This window comes from Balaenoptera physalus (assembly GCF_965194825.1).
Source record: "Balaenoptera physalus genome assembly, contig: SUPER_5_unloc_1, whole genome shotgun sequence".
Taxonomy (NCBI): domain Eukaryota; kingdom Metazoa; phylum Chordata; class Mammalia; order Artiodactyla; family Balaenopteridae; genus Balaenoptera; species Balaenoptera physalus.
The window spans coordinates 269126-290828 of record NW_028126538.1 but is presented as its reverse complement, the minus strand read 5'-3'; the positions used below and the strand labels follow the sequence as shown (position 1 = coordinate 290828).

Sequence of the window (21703 nt, the reverse complement as noted above, 5' to 3'; positions counted from 1 at the left end):
CTGAGTGGGGAGCATCTGGGGAGACTCAGAAAGGAAGCCCTGCTGGGGGGGTTGGGGGAGGCTGGGAAAGGAGCAGGCTTCCCAAGCTAAACAGTTGATGGAGATAATCTTCATTTACCCTCAACCAGCTCTGTGACTTTGAGCAGGTTACTTAGATCCCTGGGACCCCTTTACCTAAAGGGGGAATGATGCAGGCCTGGTCTGCTCAACAGGCAGAGAAATTGTCCCCTGAGAAATTGTCACGTTAACATTCGAGTTAGCACAGCTGACTGTGGATTGTGGATGATCCCAATCTTCTGGAATTTTCTGAATGGCTAATAATGCCCCAGTAATGTCTCAACAGCTTTGTACTTGCAGTGCACACACTCACAACGGGTGCTTCTTTGCTCTTCCTTTTGCCAAGGACCCTTCGGGCACTTTGCTGAAGCCTGACTCCTTCTCACAGCAATGCTTGTAAATGCATAAAATGTATACATAGGGTTACAAAGTAAATAGTTATATTGAAATGCTGATATCAATGTACTAGAAATTGTAACATAGTGTCTTCTTAGTTATTAGCGCATTCAAAAACAAGATCTAGTGGTGACTTTAATAAATACTGTTATTTTGAAGTAAAGGGGACCATAAACAATATTTCTAGATGTCTGTGACAACGATTGCTATTAAAATATCTGTAACTTATGTTGGTAACATATGCACGGGCACTGGTGAATATAGTCTGGTTTGTCTACATTTGTGACTGAAGAATATGCTAAATTTTAGCTAGAGGTTAGTGAAAATAAAGATGTAATTTTTTTCTATTCATCTCAACAGACCCCCTATATCATATTTGTACCACATGTTAAGAACCCCTGAGCTGTGTGGTTCACTGCTTCAAGTTCTGTGAAAAACCCTCTTGAGCTTTGATTGAACTTCTAATGAATCTTTAGATCAAGCTAGGGAAAACCAGTACCTTAAAAGTAGTCTTCCTATTTGCAATCATTGTAGTCTGAATTTATGTAGTTTTTCTTTAATGTCTTTCAATACAATTTTTATAATAATCTCCATAAATGTCCTGCAAATTCTGTAAGATTCATTCTTAGCTACTTTATATGTTTTGTTAGTATTTGCTATTCTATTTAATTTCTAACTATGGATAAGTTTAGAAATACTATCAGCTTTTGTATAATGAATTGTTAAGCTAGCCAATGACTTTCAGAATTTCTACCTCCATAATCGTATCATCTGGAAACGATAATGGTTGCTCTTTTTTATCCAATTTTGTGCGTTTAATTTTTAAATTTTCTCTTACGTACTGATAGGACTTTCAGTGCAATGTTCAATAGAAACAGTGGTGTCTGTGAAAGTGTTCTTTCTGATTTTCAAGGAAATACTTTTAATATTTTCCCATTTAGGAGTGATGTGCTGGAACCAATTTTTAGCAGCTAGCAAGAGCCAATCATTAACTTTTCATGAATTTTGCATGAGAATACAATCATTATTAAAAATTAAATTATATAAACATAATTAATTAAATCATATTAAAACAAAAGTAATACATTCTGAAAACTCACCACTTCCTACTTTATTTTATGTCATCTTGCTGTTATCAGTGCTCTTGAGGTGATTTACATATCTTGTGTCTGCGTGGTGAAAATACTATATAATGATTCTTTTTCCAACTTCCCGGTCAGTGACATCACGTTGATAGCTTTGAATTGGCCATGGTAGGAGTATTTACACCATGGAAAGTGGCAAATGCTGCCAATCAGGGTTTTTAATTTTCCTTAAGAGCCTGTTGTTCAACGTTTACTAACACACCTCTGATCAAGACTGATGTTTGTCACAGGCTCTAGCATTTTCCTAGCCTGTTAAGTAAAAAGAAAGGAAATTAAGGAAGAAGAGAAGGGAGGGTGGCAGGGAAATAGGAAGGAAAGGAAAGTAAAAGGGAAGGAAGAAGAGAGGAAGAGAGGACAGGAAAGCTTTACTCAGTGTATTAACCCGCACGTGGTGTTTCCCCCCAGATAGCTGTGACGCTCCTCTGGCGTCTGCCCTGCCCCGGGCTTCCTTCAGCAGCTCCTCAGAGCGGTCCAGCAGCCACGGCCCTGGCTTCGCAAGCCTTAATCGCAGAGACGGTGAGTCTGCAGCTGTCTTCTTGTCAATCCACGCTGATTCTTTCCCAGAGAGAATTATATTCATTTTTAGTTCATATTCCTTCTTATAGGTCAAAACTTAATTATATTGAGTTTAATGAATGAAACTGAAGAAAGCAGCAGGTTCATCATATCTGCTAGTATTCCTCTGCTAGCTTTCTTCTTGCTTATGATCCATTTTTTGGTTTGTTTTGATATCTTCCTTCCCTGTTGATTGCCAGCAAATGATCATCAATAAGATTTATGAGAAGGGAATTATTGGAGTCTAGATTTTTTCCGGGGTTATCATCCCTTTTTAGTTTTAGGACCGGCGACAGAAGGGTGACTAGTCAAGTGCGCTGGTCATGAATAACTACAACAACACAAGAAGGAGCCAGTGCTGCAGCCACTGGGGAAAACTGAACAGGCCACCGCGTGATGTTTGCGAGATGTGAGGCTGCCAAAGGATGTCATGGGAAAATGACTCCATTCCCAGGACTTGGCCTGGGAGGAGACCAGGTGAAGGCTGCCACTGAAAATAAAGATTCCCTTCCTATTAGTGGGAAGGGAGTTAATGACTTACTTTTTGGAAAGGTCCATTTTTGCTACTTGAATGTTGTCCAGTGAATTACCTCTTCTATTGCACAAATACTAATTCAGTGGATTAAATAAGTGAATACATACACTTCAAATTCAAATGCTTTGCTACTTTTTTTGATTAACTTTTATTGGAGTAGGGTTGCTTGACAATGTTGTGTTAGCCTCCACTGCACAACAAAATGAATCAGCCACACCCGTACAGATATCCCCTCCCTTTTGGACTTCCCTCCCACTTAGGTCACCACAGTGCATTAGGTAGAGCTCCCTGTGCTATACAGTATGTTCCCATCAGTTGTCTATTTTATACATAGTATCAATAATGTATATATGTCAATCCCAGTCTCCTAATTCCTCCCACCCCACCCCTTTCCCCCTTGGTATCCATACGTTTGTTCTCTACGTCTGTGTCTCTATTTCTGCTTTTGTTTTGCTACTGTTTTAAGGGATAGATTTTTTAAATGAAAGATTAATTCAGAAAGTAAAAGTTAAAATTAACTGTGTCCCATGTAAACGCACTGCTGTAAATTCTGGAGATAATACTAAGGAATTGAGTGTTTTCCTCCCTTTCTTTGACATTTCTAAGATCAGAGTTAAAGTCTAGCTTGAGCTTTACTGTGTCCTTAAGGATCAAATTTGGGAACCTAGTAAGTGATCAAATAGATTGGCAGGGAAGAGTAAGAACACAGGTGAAGAAATTCAATGAGCTCAGGATGGGAAGGCATGTCCATTAATTGTCCAGCTTCATGGTCTTTTCCCAGGAAAAAGCATTTTGTGGCCAGATATTTACTCCTCAAAGCATCATTCATAATCATTTTTAGCACCCCAGTAAAAATATATTCTCATTGAAACCAGATTTCAATAAGATCAGTTATCAAATTACCCATTTTCGGTCTGGTGGTTATTCTAATATCAGCTTAACATCTAAACTTTCCAGTGGTTTCCCTAAAATTGTAAAAACTAAGTAAGCCATATTTAATTAGTTTAAAGAGGCCCGAGGGGCTTGTGTGTTGTGTTTCTAATTTGCATGTGTAGAGTCTCTTTATGATTCAGGCCTCCAGTGCTATCAATATGGTGGCACTGGGAAGTTTATAAACATTAGAAGGGAAAATCCTGAAGCTTAAGATGAACTTATTTCCATTATATTTAATTAAAAAAATAATAACTCAGAATATTATAAGCCATCATTATAAAATGGTAAGTACAAAGCTTATCTTTTATATTTAAACTACTCTCTTTGCAAATTTAAATTAATTATTTTAAGAGTGGCAATCAACTGATGAGGGTTTCTTTTTAATGGTTGTTGCTACTCTGATTGCATATAGTGTACATTTCACTAAATATCCCTAGATATTACCACCTGATTTCAGACCCATTTCTAAAGCATGCTTTAGACAGCACAATTTATCAATATTCCTTCTGAAGGATTATCTATATGTGTTTTCTGTTAAAAGCCAGCATCCCAGAGTCTTTATTGACATTTCCTTTGCCTTGGTAAATGCTAGAGATCATATTAGTTCACTTTAGTTTATATTATTATGATGTAAAATGTGGATAGTATGAAATGTGGATGAATATAATGAGGGCGATGATTCTTCATATATAGTAGTTTTAGCTTTTTGGAATATTTTGTGTATGATCTAGTGAGGAAAATCATGTTAGACTCCCTGATTGTATGGTTAAAATTTCCTTGGTCTGTGTTGTGGTATTTGGAAGTTTTAAAGAAGGTGGTCTGTCTTACATCCCTAGTTTCTTATTTTGCCCATAAGTCATTGCGCTTCTAGAATGTTCATTAAGAATTAGAAATGTCTCAAATATCACAGCTTCCACCAAGAACTTTATACATAGCAGCTGATCAATTCATCTACCTGATACATAAAGGTAGTAAGAGAATAGTCTATACATAATTTTTGATTGTATGTGTGTGCATATATATAAATTTGACCCACTGTATAACCCCCCAAAGCCAAATAATTCAAACTTTAAGGCATTTGATGATTTTAAAGTACTTCACTGATTCAACACATAACAAATGTTAATTAATTGACTAGAACTTATTGCACATTTCATGTTTTCTCTTTTACATATTTTTTACTTATGCAGTTTATGTATTTATTTTGTTTTCTATTAATTTATGAAAAGTAGTAAAATATTTCTTAGAAAAGACTTTGCAATAAATAGAAGAAAGAAGTCTACGAAGGATATTAAGAGGAATGAGCAGAGAAGTTAGGAGGGATCCAGGCGTTTCTAGGGACAGGTGGGCCAAAGCAGAGAGATGCAGACCTTGCATCTTTGAAAACCATGATTCCTGAGCATGTTACCACCTGTTTGCCAGTGTTTTCTGTGAGCTCCCTAATGGAATTGTTGGTTATTGTAGAGATAGTAATGGGCTAGTATCATCACTCAACATTGGACTAAGTGCTCCTGGAGTTTACTTTTGAAATTTCTAGTCTGGTTCCTCTAGCATTCCCATTTTGAAGTCTGGGATTGGGTTCCAGATAATACATTTAACAAAGTATCCCCTCTGAGGTCATACACCTTACCTTTTTATACAGAGAAACACAAATTACTGGAAATGCCTGAATGTATAATTTTTCAGAACTGATGGATTTTTTTTAAGGGGTAAAACACAGACACGTACATGTATTCATATACCTATTCAAGAAAATTGATGCCATTAGCTAAAAATGTAAAGTTCTTGAAGCTTTACATCTTTACAGTCAAATTGGGTTTGACTATTCCTATTAGCTGAATTTCTTTCCATCAATATTAAATTGATATTTCCTAGAATTACAAGTGACCTAATATTTCTCATATAAAATCAAGGTTGCTGAAATCTGTGTATTCTAAATAAGAACATGCTATAATATTGACTTCATTTTTTTCTTCTCAAAAATCTCCTAAAGGAACTTTATGCAGTTTATCCAAGTTTATTCAAAACAAAAGTTAAAAAACCAAAACCAAAAGTAAAAAAACTACCTTAGAGTAAACCATGCTGGACTTTCATTCTAGATCTTGCATGTGGAAATAACCTTTTGTTTTTACAATTATTGTTACTGTAGGTGACCCTTCATGAAACTGGCTTTAGCATTTCAGATGCTGCTTTCCAACTCCGGATAACGTGTTCTTTTTAGCCATGTGACGTGTTCTCTTTAGTCACCGCAGGCATGGTGGTGAGATGAGTGGTCTGGCCAGAGCTGATTGAGATTGATTAGGAGGAAGTGTACACACATTTTGTTCTCCTTTTTTGTTCCCCCAAAGTGCTTGCATAAACAGTCATCCCCAGAAAGAGGGACAACTCCATTCATGGCCCAGATGCTGAAAATCACGCCCTCTAATGGGGCAAGCCACTCGATCACTGACAGCGCAAATGAGACTGCTTTAAATTTAACTTGATCAAAAATGGCATATCAGATTACTATATTGTGTATTGTAAACAGAAAGTAGATGGAGACAAGCTGAACTGACTGGATGTTTTCTTTTCTCTTTGTAATTCTTCACCTTTCCCGTACTGAGACATTGATCATATTTCCTCACAACAGACTTATGTGTTGGTGGAGCCAGGAAAGATTTTGTCTAATGCTCCCAATACAATTAATGGCTGAGCATATTAGCAACAATTCTCAGCTTTAAGATATTTATTTCTCACTTTAGGAAGTACATTTACTAGTACAAGTTAATACTCCAGGTTTTAGCAGGAAATAAATACACATGATTAGATTAGCAGAAAATGCTTAGGCCTGGGCATCAGACACTAAATATTTTCTTATAACCTGGAACGTCTGATTATTTGGACTCTGCAATATCCCAAATAAGCTATGATGTAAAATTTACTGTTTTTTACAAAGAAATGTTAGAAAATGGAAAGAGTGAATAATAATTTAAAATATCTAGACGTATATCAACTCCTGATATAAATCAGAATATTACTGAATACATCAAAAATGTTTGATGCAAATCTTATAATAATAAACTTGTCCCTCATATTTTTTCATAAAATCGTAGTTCTCCAGTATTTCTATCTTTTATTCACAGGCTAGGTGCCTGGTAGAACTGGTCAGTATTCCCAAATACTAGTCTGAGCAATTCAGATGGCAATAAAAGGGCTTGCAAACCAGATTTTTATAAAGGCATATGAATGTACTGGGGAATTTTTGCCTCTGGATGTCAGATTTTTCATTCTGTTTATCTGTGCTTCCTAAAAGTTTTTAGACCTATTAGGGCCAAGACACATTCTTTTTCCGATTTTTCTTAACAAATGATCCTGCAGATGCAACTGTGGGTATTGAGTGCAGTGGACAGGCCAAATGTAATAGCATCCATGTAAAATACACCCATGTACTAAAGCACAGAGCACTGTCTTGGTGACCATGCAACTTTATTAAATCACAGCCTGATGGTAGCATGTGAGAGGAGAAGCCCCCAAATCCCAGGGTTCGTGCAGACCCTGCTGTACAGTTGTCACACAGAACTCATCTGCTCAGGTTTTCCCATGGTCCTTTTCAAGGTCTGGAGTCTCCAGGTTACCTCCATAGAACCTAAGATGCTAGATGAGACAAACCAGAACAAACCAAACGTGTTTTTCAGCGTTGTCAACAACCTTCAGGGAGGCAATGTTGTCATTTCTCTCTACCAAGTAGCCCAAATTATAGCACTACCCCCAGAATAAGGCAATCCTCAGTCTCTTTTGAATTCAGTGGACTCTTTGGAATGGGTGAGCATCTTCCAGGGATGCTCAGATTTCTTTGTTCCTCCTTCTTTCCAAGACAGTGTTTGGGTTTACAGAAGGGCTGGTGCCCTCATGCAGCTGGATGGTGGGGCTTCTCACGTTGGGGCTCAGCTCCTTGCTATCTGCTGAAGGGAGTTTGTCTGCTTTTAACGCTGAGGGTTACTTGGCACCTGCTCCTGAAGCCTGTGGCGGATTTACCTCTTGGTAAGACCGTGTTCCCAGGGAACAGGTCATTGTCCCTTCCGGGATCTTTGCGATGTCACTTCTTGCCTCCCTGAAGCCTGACCATGAGTCTCATTTGGTTTCCAGCCTGAGCAGCCTTGGTTACAGGTTTAATTTGCCTTTGCCAAGTTGACCTTCTGTTCAGATCCAGTCAGACTCTCATCTCACTTCTGTGCCCCCTTTTGATGGCCTGTGGGCAGTCTGGTTCACCATACCAAGGGGAAAAAGATCGTCAAATGGTTTTGTTCTGGCAGTTTAGTCCAGAAGTAACCTATCACTTCCACTCAGAGCTTGTTGGCCAGAACTGGTCACATAGCCCCACCCAACCACCAGGGGGTGTGGAAATCGCAATCCTCCAAGTGCCTGGAAGGTAGAAGAAGGGAAATAGTTGGCAACCATTAGTAATGACTACACAGCCCCCTACAAGGTGATCTCCCAAAATTCCAAATGGAAGCCAAGACAAAGCCTTTCCACAGCTTGCTTATTCCTCTCACTTTTCTGATCCCCCTGGGACTTCGCTCCTGAGCAAGGTGTCTGAATCACCCTCCCACCACCTTTTGCCCTTCCTCCATTTCCTCTCTTTCCCACGATCGTCTGGGTTCCCATCTCTTCTTCCTGCCAAAGAGGGAGACAGCACACGTCCTGTTTCCTATTTTCTTAGTTGGTCTTTGCCCTCCCTGGCTTCGCTAGGGCTTCATGGGATAATGATCACCGGCTAACAGGATTTACCGGAGAGGAATGAAAAACACAACAGTTTATCCTTGCAAAATTATGTCTGTGTTTATTATCTGCCCAGTAAGTATCTTATGGTGGCCACAATTTTGCCATAGTATTTTTCCAAAAGTAAGTACTGCCTATGACGTACTTGGCAACTTCCCAAAAGATATGTGGAAGCCCTTCTAAGCACTATCCAAATTCAAAAATAGTTGTCTAGCAAATTCTACTCTGTTCTTTTCCAAAGTAATCACTTTTATATCATGTATAATATACAAAAATGTTCATGAAAATTATTTATTTAACAGTATGTATCCTTGACATACACCATGATGTCTTTGTTTACTCCACTTTTAATAAATATTATTGACATCCCTATGGAGATATATTTTATCCCATTACATACTGCTTTACTCATCCAATGCAATTACATTGCCTCTTGTAGGGATATTTCCTTTTTCTTGTTTGGAGTCACTGATGAAAGACGTACCAAGTGAGGTGACCTTCAATCCTGCCAAAGGGGTGAGGTTCAATTAGCAACCTTTCATGAGGCATCTGGGATCACTAATGACCAAAGCACACAGGAGTCTTGAACTTCTGGTTTAACTTGTGGCACAGAGACTGGTCCAGGAAGGCCACAGCCAGTGGCAAAGGCTAATGGAATATCTCAGTGGACCCTGTGGTCAGCTACTCCCACCTTTGCTCTGAACATTAATGAGGAGCTTCTGGACTAGGGGCTGACTGGAAGATGGTATTTCAGGGGTTCCCTGTTCTCTCTGTCCTGTGATCCTTGCAGTAGACTCTTCCTTGTTGCCGTGTTTCCTCCAAGGAAATCCAGTGGAGCAGGCTTTTCTTCGACACAAAATAATGCCATACTTTGCTGGGGATGAATGCCTACCCCCCAAAAAATGCACCTTTGTCAGTAGTATTTACATTTTGTGATGCTCAGACCTTATCCTTTTTGCATTCTCATTTTACCACTCTATTTTGTATAGCAGCTCGTCTGTACATATCTCTTTTTATCCAAGGCTTTCACAGTGTGCTTACAAATTGTAATGAATTCAGCTCCATAACATCACTAAAGAAAATGTAAGTTTTACCATCAATGGACTTTTTTTCCAAAGGCTTCTGGTTAACTGAGCAGTCAAGTATGGATGGATAATTTAGTACTCATGGTTTTATTTCTAAGCATCTCACCCTTGCATTTCCTGACATGATCCTACACTGAATTTAATTAAAAAGAAAAAGGAGCTCTTGCCTTAAGAAGAGTAACGGTGTGTCCCTGGGAAGTGGTGGGGGCCTTGGAGCAGAACGCCTGGCCTCCTGCCTTTCTGGGCATCCTGGATTCCCCACTGTTCTCTACATATCAGAGGGAGATGCAGCTATTCTGAGTGGCCTCAAGAATGATCTGGAATCATATCTGTTCTGAATAACTCAGGGGGCCTCTGAAAGATGCACAATGATGCTTTTATAGAATTAGACCAGATCTCAGAGCTGCATCTCTCCTAAACATGAAGATTTCCCGGGAGATGCACAAATAAACTTGGTCATACATTTTATTCAGTCATGAATGAGGTATTTAGTACATTTTCGGATGGTTTATAGGCTTGCTGGGCAATTCGTATTTTATTTCTAAGGTGAGAAATTAGCAAAATCATCTTATAGTCTTGTCAATACAGAACTTCAAACACATAAGAACTGCAAAGCCTGAGATCAACTCAGATCTGAATGCCTCGCTACTGTGTGTTTCTTTAAAACTTGGTCAGGAGTGTCTATGAGAGAAGCAAAACAAAACACACAGTAGCAGTGGATTTTTGTTTATTTTATGCAGAAAGAGCTGCAGCGATGAATGTTAATTGCCAAGGGCATTGAAAGTTGTCCCTCGGGACACTGCACACAGAACTTAAGGGAGTCACGTGTGAACAGTCACACTGTACTTTTTTTCTTTAATATCACTGGCATTTAATTTGAATCACAAATTAACAAGTATACACTTATTTTTTATTTAATTTTAAATTGTCTGTTTACAAAACCATTACTGGGTATGTCTGCATTTAGTAGAGGAATCTGTTTTACAATTAGGCAGCTCTGTGTGATTTTTTCATTATGGATGCACTTTTTGGAAAACTACCTGTTGTCTCCTGCTCAGGCTGCTAGCAGACTGCAGGAAGCACAGCAGAAAGGGAATCAGAGGTTACCTAGACAGGTCCAGAGGGAGGATTTCTGCATTTTTTACATCCTGATAGCCAGAAATGGTATATGTAGAGAGTTGGAATTGCTCCTTAAGAAATCAGAGCTGGAGCAAATGCTTAAATTTCCCTCAGCAATGTAGGCAGGGTTGTGACAAAAACACCAATATATAAATCCCAGAGATCTCTGAGTGGGATGGTCAGGGAGCATCCCCAGGGCCTGCTGCCCTATGGCCCCTTTTTCCTGGGAACATCTGTTACTCCTGCTTATCTCACCCTCTCCCCACTCACCCAGCACCGCCTGGAATCTGGAATGAGTTTTCTGTGAATTAAGATGCATTGAAGTGAGGAAAGAAATACACAGAGCTTGATGAGCTCCCATTTGAGACAATGTAATGAAGATCTTGGAGGGAAACTTCCCTTGGTTACAGTTTCAATGTAGCCATTTACTTGCTTGACATTTAGATGCCCTGGAGATAGGTTAGTCTGTTCACTTCAGATTATCCCACTTGACTTTGCTCCCTTTGGTATCTTTCTGCTCTGGACCTTGTTCCAACTTGAAGAAGGCATGAGCTATTCTCCTTTTCACCTCTGGGTAATTTCCACCTCTGGGTAATTTCCCCCTCTGCACAAAGCTGACACTCATTATGACAGTGCATGCCCCGTGGCCACCAGGGGCAGGGGTCATTTTCATCTTGATCAGTGACCAGAATAATTAAGGCCCTCGCTGAGAGTTTCCTGTTCAGCCTTTCCTCTCCCCAAAGACACAAGTCACTGCCTGTGTCTGAGCCAGCGAAAGGTGGGGGAAACAATCACGCAGGCATAACTAGAGACAGAAACCTTCCAATATATCTGCCAGTGTATCACTATAAAAGACAGTCTGCTATTGATGAGCAAACAATACTGAATAACTGACACATCACAGGGATATGTTCTTAGAAGGGGTAGAGAATGAAAAGGGAGCTAAGCTTTAACAAAATACCCTCACCCCAACCAAAAATGATTGTTTTTTGCTTGTCTGCAAAGCAGAGACTGTGACACCCGTCCCACTTGCCGGGTGCATGGAGGAGTTGTGAGGTAGCACTTAGAGCATCTGGCAGGGTCCTGAACACATCACATGCTTGTGACAAGTTTTGGCTTTCCTCATTTTCTCTCCTTTATCTAGTATAAAGTGGCAGGTAACGGGCCATTCAGTAATGAAAAGACTGCAATGCCCCACACTCTGGATGTCACTCCTCTTTCACCATGACTGTCTCCCGTCTTGTGATCGTGTATGGGAGAGAAAGTATTGTGCTAGATGCTCTAACACAGTTTCTTGTTGAATTCTCATTGCAGCCCTAAAGCATACCTATCACACTTTGCTGGGAGGGATGTTTTGTGTTCAGTGTCCTAAGCTGTGGAACCTTGTTCTGTGCAAGTCAGATCCTCTGGACATGTTTTCCTTTGTATGAATTGTGACACTTCATTCAACTAAGGGGCTGAGGCAGGAGACAGGACGGTGACAATGGAAAAAGACAGTCTGTGGTGTGGTCAGGGGAAGAGCTGGGTGGGAGGGCAAGTGCCTTTCTTGTGGGTTCAGCACTGGTGACTCCAAAACAGTAATTGCAAATCCCTGGGCTCTGTTTCAGGGGGTGTTGGTTCCCAGGGGGAATTTACTGAAGATTTGCAACATTGAATAATGCAGGCTGATCAGTTTCAGAACCACTGCTCTGCAGCTAAGAGCTGGTGGGGCGGCTGTGCTCAAGCGTACCCACTTTAATGTTGTTTCAGTGTATTTTGTTTTGTTTTCCATTACAGAACAGTGATCTCCCTTACCCGTCAGTAAAACTGTTCGGGGCTCCCTAACAGTCCTCAGGTTATGTTTGTGCATTTCCCACTTTTTCCAGTCATTAGAAAAATGGGCATCTACCCCAGTGGACTGCGTGCATGGGCAAATGCACAGTAATTCAACATCATCACCCTACAGGGGTCTGGGGATTACGCCGTGGCTGTGTTACCCAGCTGAAATGAATTGCTTTGCAGCACAGGGAATTCTGCAGTTTCATTACTTTATCAGAGTACCTACTTAATCAGATAGCTTAATTTGCATACCAGTAGCACCTTCTCACCACAGGTAAGGAATATGAAATGTTCAAGGTTGATTACCTGCAGATGGTGAAGAGTGGCTGACAGAGACGTGGCTGCATCTGTGGGAGAGGCTGGTCCCAGGGCAGATGCTGGAAGCATGCTGACGCTTTTTACTCTGTTGCGTTTCTGTACATGTGGTGCCCGTGTTGATGATACTTCCCGCTTCAAGAGAGATGAAAGATGACAGAGAAAGATTGTGAAATGCAAAAAGAAGAAGTATCTTCAGTACATTCTTTACAACCTTGATACTAAGAATACAGGACATTTAGCAGTTTCTCAGAGATTGAAACTGATTCATATAAAACTTCAAATGTAGAACCTTTAAGTTAAAATGATCAGCTAAAAGCCAACACCTAATTTCTGACTTCTTTTGGCAATTATTATAAAATTACAGGCAGTTGCAGAGTAATGTTACTTGGGACTGTTAGTTAACCCTCAGCTAGAACCCAGAAGGACTTATCATTCATCAAACATTAGATGGGACCTTCGCACAAATCAGTAGAAGTAGCAGGGAGGTGTTGGGTGGTGATCAATCTTGTTATTAAAGACAAAGAAAGACTGAAAACTATCACAGGTTGGAAGACACTAAGGAGACAAGGTGACTAAATGCAATGTGGGGTTCTGGAACAGAAAAAGGGAGTTAGTTAGTGGAAATACTGGAGACATCAAAATAAAGTTTGTCGTTTTGTTACCATTGTACCAGTGTTAATAGCTTAGTTTTGATCAAAATACCATGGTGATGTCAGATATTAACATTAGGACACACTGAGTAAAAAGTAGACAGGAACTCCCTATCCCATCTTTGCAACTCGTTTGTAAATCTGAAATTATTTCAAAATAAAAAGTTTAATAATGCATTACAGAACAGCCAGAGTTGTGGCATGTTTAAGATGTGGATCAAAGGAAAAGACATTGTGCTTGTGGTTGAGAGGAAATTTTGGAATTTTGGAATAAAGATTGCAGGAAATGAGGAAATCTTAGAAAGAATTTGAGTTTTAAAGAATTTGTAAGCTTTAAATTTTGCTAAGGGTTATACACGTAGTGCCATTAGCGGAGGACATAGTGAAGCAACAGATGTGCCCACTTGGTAGTTTCACCTCCACACCCTGATGTAAGCGCTCCACTTCCATTTTCCTTTGAGCTGTCTTGTAACCATGTCACACACCTCCTGACATGTACTTGGTCGTAACAGCTTTTGTAAACAGGACATGGATGTTAATAATAGCCCCTAATAAAAAAGATAATAAATGTTGTCTAAAGTGTCAGACCTTATTATGAGAGCCTCAAATGAGATGTCAGGACAATGGGGAAAATTTTTTTTAAAGCTAGTTTTTTTGTGTTAGGGACTGTTTACATGACACCGTGTTTTCTAGACATGGATAATTAGCAAAATATCAGTTCCAGAATGCATTTCAAACCTGTTTCCCAATTTTTATATTGCATAATAATTTAAATTCAGAAAATTTAATATGACATCTAAATCCAAATTCAAAACTCATGTTTCTGTTAAACTAGAAGAACAAGATATATCAATCATACATTCACAGGTATCCCTAATTCTTCGGTGTCTCACAGGCACTGGAGAAGACAAAGCACAGTAATTTCCACTCTGCACCTATTGTCTTGAATACCTGAGAAACTCCTCCTCATTCACTTCCTCTGGGTTCTCTCTCACCCTCCTTGCTACCTTTTTAGAACTTTCCCTCCCTGCACAGAAATCACTTTCACCTCCACCCCTCCCATATTGCATTTCAAATTGTTCTTTGAAATGTCTGCTTCTCCTATGAGTCTGTAAGCACCTTGAGTGTAGGGCTATGCCATAGCCATCTTTGTTATCCCAACATTCAACATGGTACTTCCTCATGCTGGGAATCCAGAATTAAGGTTTTCTAGCTTTATTTTCCAACAAAGGAAAGTTTGTTATTTTCCAACAAAGGAAGGTTTGCCCTTTGTTTATGTCCAACAAATGGCAAGTCATGCATTGAAGCCAATAAAGACACTAGTTCCAAGCACTGATGTAATGGCATGGTGTTTAGTTGTCCACCTATTACATTAAGCAATTTCACTTAGCGGGACACCCCAATACCAGAGAGTCAGGGGTTATGAACTAAGAAACAAAACAATTAATATAGGCTTCATCCATTTACATTTAACCTGTGTTTTTATTTTGTGTTTGTGTGTGTGTATGTGAGTGTGTTTATATAATTATGAGGCGCATTATATAATGCAGAATTTGAAACTATGATTTTCATAAATCTTATTTATGACCCCATTCTTACAGGTTAATATAGATTTCAAAGATTTCTCTGTCTTTACCGGTTTTCTTATTTTTATTCCCACAAAAAGGAGCTGGTGGCTGGTCTCCCCTTGTGTCAAATAAATACCAGTGGCTGCAGATTGACCTTGGAGAAAGAATGGAGGTCACAGCTGTGGCCACCCAGGGAGGATACGGGAGCTCCGACTGGGTGACCAGCTACCTCCTGATGTTCGGCGATGGCGGGAGGAACTGGAAGCAATATCGACGAGAGGAAAGCATCTGGGTATGTGCTTTATTGAAAAGCAGTCTGTCGGAGTATGAATTATGCCAGTTACTGCCTGTTGCTGCCCATCTGTCAGATCAAGTATAGAACCAGAGCCTCCTAAGTTACTTGAAAATGTTTCCACTGAATGTAAGCCACATGTGACGTTCCAGAATACACCGTCCATGGCTAATTTACGAAATAAGTAAAACAATTTTATAATGTAGCGAAATATTGAAAATGTCTTCCCATTATTCCTTTAAATAGTGTGAAGTCTAAGGAATAAATAAGTCACATACAACTGATTTTATTTTTGTTTTATAACAAACACAATAGTTTATATTGCCTCAGCATTTTTAAATAAAGCAAATTCATTTTCTCTGTGCCCTCTGATAAACTGAAATTTCTGAAAGACCCTGAACATGTAAAAATAGATGTAATGGAGAGTCTCTCTGTGGAGGACTTGTTGAGGGATATGTTGAGTTCCTGCTCCAACAGGACCTTGGGCACCATGTGGCCCCTTGTAATTTATGGACAATAGATCCCTAGGATTCTTTGGAATCATAACTGTTTTACATCAGTGACATAGATTCTACTTCTGATTACATATCCATGCTTCTTTTAGAAGAATTAAATTTTGTTTGCTTAACTTTTTGAATATTAAAATTTATGTAATTTATTCTATATTTAGCATTTCATATCTTTAAATCACAGTCTGCTCTGAATGAGAAGCTCTAAGAGTAGAGTGTTGTAAAGGTCTGCAGCAGGTTTGCAATTGGCTGATGGGGTGTGGCCTGAAGAAGATTCATCAGGTGGAGAAGAAATTACTTTTTTCTTCTTATGAAAAATATAATTTAGATGGTTTCCAAGAGCCAGGGGAAGGGAGTAATGGACTGTAAGTGTTTTAATGGAGACAAAGTTTCAGTTTCAGAAGATGAAAAAGTTCTTGAGATGGAAGGTGGTGATGTTTGCACAACAATGTGAATGTTAATGTCCAGAACTGTACACTTAAAAGTGGCTAAAATGCTAAACTTTTTGTTATGTATATCTTACCACAATAAAAAATACACAGTGTATCTTCCATTTAATTTAGGCTAAGAATGTTGTATCACTTAAGAAATTTTTTTTCTTAATTGTCAGAGTAAGAAGAAAATTGTCAGCTAAAAAGCCGTTATGTCTTAGCACATAGCTTATGTATAAAACTAACAGGCAACAAAATGATAATATTCGTTGTGTAACAAACTGCCCTCATTTGAATTTCCTTAGAACTCTGTAGCTTATTATAACTTAATGGATTGTGGTCTACTTAATTTCTTATCCCTGGAGCTTTTATTAGTTAGTCAATAAATGTTGATGCAAATTGAATCAAGAAAAACTAGTTAGTTGTCTAATACTAGATAAAAGAACAAAGTGGGAAGGGCTATGTGAATGTTTTTAGGGCTGGCTGACCTAAGGTTTCCAAACAAGTAATTGCCATGTGTATGATCCGAAGCAGATATTAATGTTGTGCTTATTCTAAGAACACCAAGTCCAAAGCAGGGTTAAGGTCAATATTGCTTAAGTAAGTTAAAGCTTAATGAAACATCTACTTACACAGAGAACTTTTGTTCAAAATTAAATATTATTTTTCAAAATTAGTTAACTAATAGTTAATGCCTACTTATTCTTCATTGTATTAATTAAGGTTCATATTTTCGCCCCGCTCCAATCCCATTTGATTGAGCAACTCTAACAATTCTTGTTTTTAGTTAAGCAGGTTGGAGAGGAATCAAATGTAAGCATCACCCTCTGCTGATTTCTTTAAAGGTCAGGCACCCTTGGGGAAGTAGGGTCAAGAATATAGTGGCATTATTAATCCTAGATCATGCAGGTGAGGGCAGAAGTGGACCCCTCAATCCTATCCATCCTGTCACACAATAAACATGGGTAAAGTGGCCTGCCTTACACTCCTGCTGAGCTTGCATCCCTCCCTGTGTCCCCAGCACTTCATGGTGCCTGGGGCCAAGCACGTTGGTAAATGTTTGCTGAATTAAAACGAATGAGTGGAATCTACGTTCTGGCAGGATGCCTTCCTTGGCTCCCTGCTCTGTGCTTCTCTGTAGCCCTTGGTCTCAACTTAGTGATCCTTGAAGCTCCAGTGGAGGTGTTTCTCCTCTCTTACAGTTTGAGCTCCTTTAGGAAAAGGGCTCATCCTCACATCTTCTGCGTGCACCACCGTGGGTTAAGTGAATTCTTCTCCTAATCTGGGCCCGACTATACACAACTGGCATTGACAGCAGTAAATCACACTAGTTGATGATTCTGACATTATACTCACAGTTTCTTTAAAAAGATTGGGCTGGTTTGGCTGCTTTCCAGACCTCTCACAAAATGTCAGCTGCTCTTAAAAATCAACCATATACCTTACCAGAGGTTCTACCCCTTCTTCACGTGGTTGTTTTAGATATGAATTGCTGATGTTAACTTGAGAATGAATTTAAGATTTTAAAAAATGTCCTTGAGATATTATACTCTTCATTAGTGAAAGTAATATGTTTATTCATGGTGCCATTTACTTAATTTCCTATCACTGCTTTAACAAATTTTCATGGATTTAGTGACCTAATACAAGACAGAGTTATTATGTCATAGTTCTGTAGGTCTAAAGTACAGTAGACCTGGCTGGGTTCTCTGCTTAAGGCATTTTTCCTGGAGCCTCTGGGGAAGACTTGTCCTTCAAGGTGTCTGGAGAGTCCCAGAACCTTCCCCAGGTTCCATGATTTGCTGGGAGGATTCACAGGACCAGTGTGTAGTCATACAGCTATGATTTAGCACAGTGAAAGGACACAGAGCAAAATGAGCAAAGGAAGGGGGTGCTTGGGGTGAAGCCCAGAGGAAATCAGGCCCAGGTTTCTACAGTCCTCTCCCAGGGAAGTCATATGGGACTAGCTTAATCCCCCAGCAGTGAGTTATAGAAACCCACATGGAATATTACCAACCAGGTGAACTCATGTACTGGGGGCTCATCATGTAGGCACCCTCTGCCTTGCATGTAACAAAATCCCAGACTCCCAGAAGGAAGGCAGGTATTGAGTAGGAACCACACTGTTTGAACAAACATTAGGCACAGTAAGCCACCTTTATCATTAGAGTCTTGGGAATGGGCCAGCCTTGCAAGCAGGCCTTTCAGAGGGCAGCAGTCAGGACTGCCCTCCTGATGCTTCTGCGTACACACTCACTCACTTCCTTGTGGGTGTAGGACTGAGACACTGATCTCCTGTAGGTTGCCAGCTGGGGGCTGGTCTTTGCTCCTAGAGGTTTCCCACATCCCTTATGCTTTCTGTGTGGCCTGTTCTTGCAGCAGGGGGTCAAGTCCCTTTCATCTTTAAATTGCTCTTTGTTCTTGTTCTTCTGCTGCACCTCTCTGATTTCCTCTTCTTCTAGCTGGAGAAAGTCCTCTACTTTAAGGGCTCATGTGGTTAGACTGGATCGACTTGGGTAATCCAGGACAGTCTTCCTAACCATAATCCCATCTGCAGAGTCCCTTTTGCCATGCAAAGTAACATATTCACAGTTCCTTTCTTTAGGGCCTGGACATCTTTGAGGCCTTTCTGCCCACCCCACTGTATTTATACATCTCTGATTTTTTTTTTCTTTCTGCATTTGGTATCCTTTCCTAGCAAACACATTTCTCATTGGATCTGAAGATGTTTTCCAGAGTCATATGAAGTCATGTTGCAGGGGTATCTGAGCACCTGCTCGCAGTTGGTGTGTCACAGGTGTCCCCCCTGAGAGGCTGCTGCCCCGCCATCACTAGTGTTGCTCTCACCCACAGCAGTGTCCCCAGCTTGTGGTCTCGCTGATGTAACCTTGACCCCCAGCAAGAAAGACTGTGTATTGGCTTTCTTCTCAGGAAGCCTCCTTCTACTTTTATAAGAAAGTCCAAATCAAGCACTCCTTCTCTGGCCTTAAAAGTTTTGTGGATGTTCTCCCTGTCATAATTTTTTGAAGTGACTTTTCTTGTTCTTCTGGGTCTGTCTGCTGTCTGTGCTAACTCTGTCCGCTAATACATGTTAACTCTTTCCAAATTCCGAAAACTCTGAGAAAAAGGTCTATCCTAACTCCTTACTGAAAATGGACATGAGATGATAATAAGACAAAAGGTCTTTACTTATGTTCCTTTGGGCAAGTTGTCCATATGCTTTGCCACATGTCTGCCATGGAATATTAATTAATATGTGAAATGCAATGTATACCTCTTTAAATTCTCAAAATTATAAAATTGAGACATGGCTGGCCACAAAGTCTTTGACTAAAAGATTTGAGGACTGCAGGTCCAGTTACTGAAGGTTAGTTATCCAAATTGACTTTCTTAAAAAAAGAAATTATGTTCTTCACTGGTGATATGGTCCACTTTAATATTTTTTCTTAATGAGTGACTGCTTCCATGGCTGAGTTGGATTTCTATGTGAAAATAACCAAAAAAATTAAACAAATACTCAGATCTGTGAAATACATTCCAAAAGGGTTTTATTTAAATGGAAATATAGGCATGTGTCTTACATGACAGAAAGGGCATCACCATCTCTCACCAAGGGATGCACTACATCTCACGACATACAAACTCTTTTGATGTGCAGAGTAAATGTCCTCACTTGAAATGTAGTGGAAGAAGTATCACTGTTGGAACAAGTTTAGAAGGGGTGCATTTCCTATACGATGTGAACAATCATGGTTTATATCGGTCATTTAGTAAACCAGGTGGCTTGACCAAGCTTGGTGCTAAACGTCCATAGGACTTAGAAGATGAGTTTGCAACTTCAGCCCAACTAAATCAGGAAGTGGCCAGAGTCTTAGGACGCTGAGGATCATAGAACAGCATTGCAGTGAGCAGTGCAGCAGATCAGTGATCACTGACAGAGCTCACTAATGTTTATTTTCTACTGTTTCCCTGAGAATATGTCAGCCAACACTTACATCAATCTACTGTGACTCTTAGATTCATTACAAGAATTTTGTGGGGCAGCCCTTGCGAACCAGGATTCTTACCTGCAAGCTAATGTGAGCTCTGAGCTCCCTGGGGGCCTCTGGACCAGGCTGGGGAGAGGTGTGGGCGCCAACCACTGTCCTGCTCTGAGTCTGGGTCTGTGAGCATCCCTGGTGGGCAGGAGAGATCTGTGAGTGGGCAGCCTAGAGCGCTGGCAGTATTCTAGAGGGGTGTTGGGGCAGCTCCATCACCACCCTCCTGGGCACCTATTTGGTCTTCTTGGGACCCTATAGCAAGCCTTGTCCCTCCCAGACCACCTGCCTGCCCTGACTCTGTCTCTTCTCCCTCCCCGTTCCAGTTGTTTGGGAACAATGGGCTGACTCAATGAGAGCCAGGCCAATACCCACCTCTCCTTTCGGGAGACCGTGCCTAATGGTGTCCACTGCAATGGTGTCCTCTGTTGAGGCTTATCTGGCCCAGGGACCACTGGGTCCCTATTGGCCATGGGGACCTTTCCTCCTGCAATTCCTGGGTGTTTTTTCTTCTATTTTATCAATACTTTGTCTTCATTCTCATCTCCTTACTATTTCTCCCTCTTCTCCTCTATCCTTCTATTCTTTCCTTATGTATTTTTTTCACCTATCATTAAATACTTTTCTCCTTATTTCTCTCTTCTCTCTCCATTTTTCCCTATATCCCTCTTCTATCTGTATTGTTACAAATTCTAGAAAATCAACTTGAATCAGTCTAGGTAATTTGGGAATCCGACCACACGGAGAAGGGGAGGATTTAGCTGGGTCTCTGGCATGGCTGTAACTAAGAGGCAGCCCTGCCCTGTGCCTTCTGTGGATTAGCTTCTGGCATTCATTTTCCTATATTGGTTCAAAAATCTGAGGAAATGCTCGGACTTACTTGGCTCTGGCTGAGGGGAGTCTCAGATCTCACCACCTGTGAAGAGCTGATCTGATCAGGACGGCTCCCAGGCCACCCTACACTTAGCACCGAAGCCCCTGGATTGGGGGGTGGGGCCATGTAAAGACTTGATGTCCACCCTAATGGGGGCACTTAGAAGGGAGGGATGCTGGGAGGGCCATATTATCAAATTTCCTGTTCTTTGTCTCTCTCTCTCTCTCTTTCACTCTCTCTCCGTGACCTTTTGCTTTCTTTTCTATTTCTCTGCTTTCCTCTCCTTATACATCTTATCTTTCTCCTCCTCGCCTTCCTTTTTTCTCTATGAATTAAAGGACCTAGATTGCTATGAGTCCTGCTACTCAACATGTAACCTACGGACCAGCAGCATCACCCGGGATCTTGATACAAATATGGAATCTCAGCCCCCACCCCAACCTATTGAATAGAATCTGCATTTTAACAAGATGAGCAGGGGATTCCAGTACAAGCTAGATTGTGAGAAGCACTGACTGGGATGAACCAAGTCCCATCTGTGGGGGAAATTGTTTTGCCCCTTAACTATCCTCCAGCTGCCTGGATCAGAGGAGACTGTGCCGCCTGCTCTAGGATGCAGCTTA

The 21703-nt window shown here is 40.4% G+C and overlaps 2 protein-coding genes and 1 long non-coding RNA gene across 6 annotated transcripts in view; 2 read left to right on the top strand and 1 right to left on the bottom strand.

The window, feature by feature from the left end:
- Positions 1-21703, bottom strand: part of LOC309662171 (uncharacterized protein) — a gene marked incomplete at its 3' end in the record, with an annotated part of 175577 nt that overhangs the window by 89383 nt on the left and 64491 nt on the right. The gene's annotated exons all lie outside the window — the stretch shown is intronic.
- Positions 1-21703, top strand: part of LOC309662164 — a 141286-nt gene that overhangs the window by 65160 nt on the left and 54423 nt on the right. The window lies entirely within an intron of this gene.
- The window catches only part of LOC309662173 (contactin-associated protein-like 3), a 99124-nt gene that overhangs the window by 42911 nt on the left and 34510 nt on the right, over positions 1-21703 (top strand). The window contains exons 3-4 of one of the 2 annotated variants that reach the window (XR_014264569.1): positions 2004-2114; positions 15036-15757. Coding sequence is in view for 1 of the 2 variants with exons in the window: in XM_082478873.1 (XP_082334999.1) it covers positions 2004-2114; positions 15036-15229 (305 nt within the window). In the remaining variant the exon portion in view is untranslated. Of the gene's footprint in view, positions 1-2003; positions 2115-15035; positions 15758-21703 lie in introns of those variants that run through there. The other variant, XM_082478873.1, reaches the window with a different exon arrangement.